Source organism: Microtus ochrogaster, chromosome 17, assembly GCF_000317375.1.
Source record: "Microtus ochrogaster isolate Prairie Vole_2 chromosome 17, MicOch1.0, whole genome shotgun sequence".
In the NCBI taxonomy this organism is placed as follows: domain Eukaryota; kingdom Metazoa; phylum Chordata; class Mammalia; order Rodentia; family Cricetidae; genus Microtus; species Microtus ochrogaster.
Window position 1 is genome coordinate 19,096,276 of NC_022019.1, and position 3,213 is coordinate 19,099,488.

General features: G+C 44.3%; 1 protein-coding gene across 1 annotated transcript in view; it reads right to left on the reverse strand.

Annotated features, from left to right (window-relative positions):
* Positions 1-936: 936 nt before the first annotated feature.
* The window catches only part of Itm2b (integral membrane protein 2B), a 24,340-nt gene continuing 22,063 nt past the window's right edge, over positions 937-3,213 (reverse strand). The window contains exons 5-6 of the mRNA XM_005355608.3: positions 2,865-3,015; positions 937-1,851 (exon numbers count right to left, since the gene is read on the reverse strand). Of these exons, the coding sequence (XP_005355665.1) occupies positions 1,766-1,851; positions 2,865-3,015 (237 nt within the window). The 3' untranslated portion in view covers positions 937-1,765. The remainder of the gene's footprint in view (positions 1,852-2,864; positions 3,016-3,213) is intronic.

The window sequence follows — 3,213 nt, forward strand, 5'->3', positions numbered from 1 at the left end:
GCTGGTGCAATATAGGATGCTCACAGGCCCCTGAAAAAGCTATGGTCTTTTAAAATCCGGAAAACACAGTTCTCATCTAGTGAAAGCTCACTTCTAAAGGAAAATTCTCCCTTCCTACTATCCACTTGGCTGTGCTCACGCTCTGACGGTATTACAGAAACGAAACCAAAAAGGCCAGAGTCACAACACATCCTTCTGACCTCAGAGCAGATTCCGGACCAAAACCTTTACAGACTTCTGAAGTTTCAAAAGTTCTGACCTCAAGTTACAATTGAAACATTTTAGCTCAGGAATTTGTAGCAAAATCACTCTCAGGTTTTTTAAAAATTCTTATTCATGTGTATGCGCATCGTGTGCAGGTACCAGTGGGAGCCAGAAGAGGGCGTTAGATCCCCGAAACACATGCAGTTGTGAGCCACTCAACATGGGTGCTGGGAACTGAGCCTGGGTCCTCTAGAACAGCAGGGAGACTCCTAAACTTCCGAACCTCACCTGGGTCCTACTCGGGTATCTTACATCCCTTGGATTATGAATTATTTCAGGTAAGAAGCAACCTCAGAGATAAAAGCCAGGGGTGGTGCTCATGCCTGTAATCCTAACACCCTGGAAGCAGAGGCAGGAAAATCACCAAGAGATCAAAACTAGCCTGACTAGATACAGTTTCCAAGTCAGTCTCGTTTCCAGAGTGAGACTGCTTCAAAGGCTGAAATAATGACTGACCCCTGCTGTAACTTGTCAGGTACTGTGGTTCATGTCTATCTTCCTACTATTAGCGGCAAACACAGAGCCCAGACAGACCTTGTCCCAGCTGCTCAGACCCACATCTTGTGCTTCTGAAAGGGCGTGGCCTCGAGAATAACCTTCCGTTAGAGGAAAAGGCAGCATCATTCAAGTTTGATCTTAAGAGTGACTTTAACAACATCCACAAACAATCTGTTTTAGTTATTAATGGCTTATTTTATTTAAAAAAAAAACTGACTTTTTAACTGTATGTTGAGAACCAGGTTTTATAAAACAGCTTCATTCTCTATGTACGTGGATTACCTTAAAATATGGAGAACCAAATGCTTCTTTGGTTTTTCTCTTGTGGGAATAACAACACACAGTCTCATCACATGGCTTTGCGATGTTTATATTCCATTGCACAGATGTGGGCTATACAAATTAGTAACGTGAGTTGTTCTTAAATTCCAAACATTTCTCTAAAATCTTAGTACAGCAGAGGGCTAGGATATTAAAACATCAGGCTGACATAATCCTCTAAAGTAGTTAAATGCAACACCAAAAATACTGCACATTTTAATTAAAGGAATATATATCAGAGGGTGGGCTCCAGTGCTAACACCTAGGGAACAGGGCTGGTAGCATATACAAGTCAAGTCACTGTGGTCATCTTAACATATGCAAGTGACTATTTTTTAGGTAACCCTTCCTCCTAGAAGTGTAGAAGTAACACATGAAAATCCAGATAAATGAAATTATTCTTAGAATGTAAGCTCTATGGAGAAGCAAATCTTACCTAGGACCCCGCACATTCACTAACTCAAATGTCAAAGACACCACGCTAACAAAAAAGAAAAGGTTTGGTTTTGCTTGTTTGTTTTTTTTAAGATAATGGTTTTAATTGAATTAAATGAGATGAAAAGACAGTGAAGCCCTGTTTGCTACTTACACGAAAAGAAGATTTTAAAAAATAATCACTGCACAAAATACAAGGGAGGCTCTGCTGCGGCATTAAAGGTCTCCCCACGCTTTGCTTGACTGCTCAAGAACAAATTGAAGTTTCCACAACAAATTTGTTCTCGAAATGCCGAATGTTGAAACAGTCACTGGCTTCGCGCTTCTGAATACCTGTTTGGGAAGGCAAAGGGTTTTATTGGTCAAGGTTCTGGTCCTTTAGTGCTAACTATTCACAGTAATCCTCAGTCGCTCTTTAGACACAAAGAAGTATGCCACTCTATCCATCCCAAAATTTCTGTACTGTATGTAAGTTGTTCTTCCCTGCGTCTTTTCATACATCATAGCAACCAGTAACGGAGCTTTACAAACTGCTTACTGGTGTATGAGCTCCAAGATTTGGGAGATGTTCTAGCTATGTATGGTGCACTCACACGTCCGTGTGTGCCTGCTGCTCTGCACAGCAGGACGGACAAACATCCTTCTATCAAACTGGCTTTAGACAATTATAAACCAGTATAGTAACTTGCATGTAAGAAATGAAGGGGTGGGTTTCAGATGACTGATCTGCCTGAGGTGAGAACACTGTCATTCCAAGTATGAGAAACGGCCAGAGAAGCTTGTTACCGGGGGACACCTTCCCCGAGACATCAGACTGCGGAGTCCCTGATGTCTCTGTACGGTCACACACACTTCAGTTCTGCACTGGTAATGGGCACACGCTGCTACTCTCACACTCGGGAAAAACAAGGTTAAGGGACTGGGCAAAGCGGCACGGTGGGTGTCGGTGCTCTCGACTCCTCACTCACGTTCTTCCCAAGTCACCTGACTATGGCTGTCCTCAGGATGAGCCCAAAGGAGATGGATGGCCCAGGGAGAATTCAAATCCCTGAGAAGCCAAGTGAAACGCTGAAGAGAGACCTCTGGATACTGAGACCTCCTCTTTCCTGTGCCTGGGCCATGGTGGGAATGCAGGGTCAAAGGTGACTTTTCTACATTCAAGTTGAGGGGCAGGCATCTCCAGGCAATGACTGACTATTCATGTTGACTGACTATCTAGAAGTGGTGGTTCTAGGATTAGGACTATTCTAAGTCATGTAAATACTAACCAAATGAGACACAGTATCCTACAGCAGAACGTCAGCCACAATGCCCACATGCCATAGGAACCATCAGATCATCCTCACCTCTAATACTTTCTCGGCGCTGCAGCTTGTAGGTTTCCTTGTCGTGACACAGTCGGTAGATGAAGAAGCCCAGGTGCTCCACGTTTTCGATGCGGTCGGTAATCACCATGTGCTCGTGAATAAGGTATGACTGGGGCAAGTAGGTTCCAGCCTACAGCGGGAAAATGGGACATGGCACGTTCAAGACACACACTGAGCGAATGGCAAAGGCAGGCTCAGATGACAGCGTGTCAGGGGACCGCTTTCTGGAGTTGCTTCCTCCTTCCACTACGGGCTTTATGGCTTGCCCTCACACCGGCAGGCACACTCTTTCCTGCAGAGCTTTCTCCAGTCCAATCTTCAATGGTTT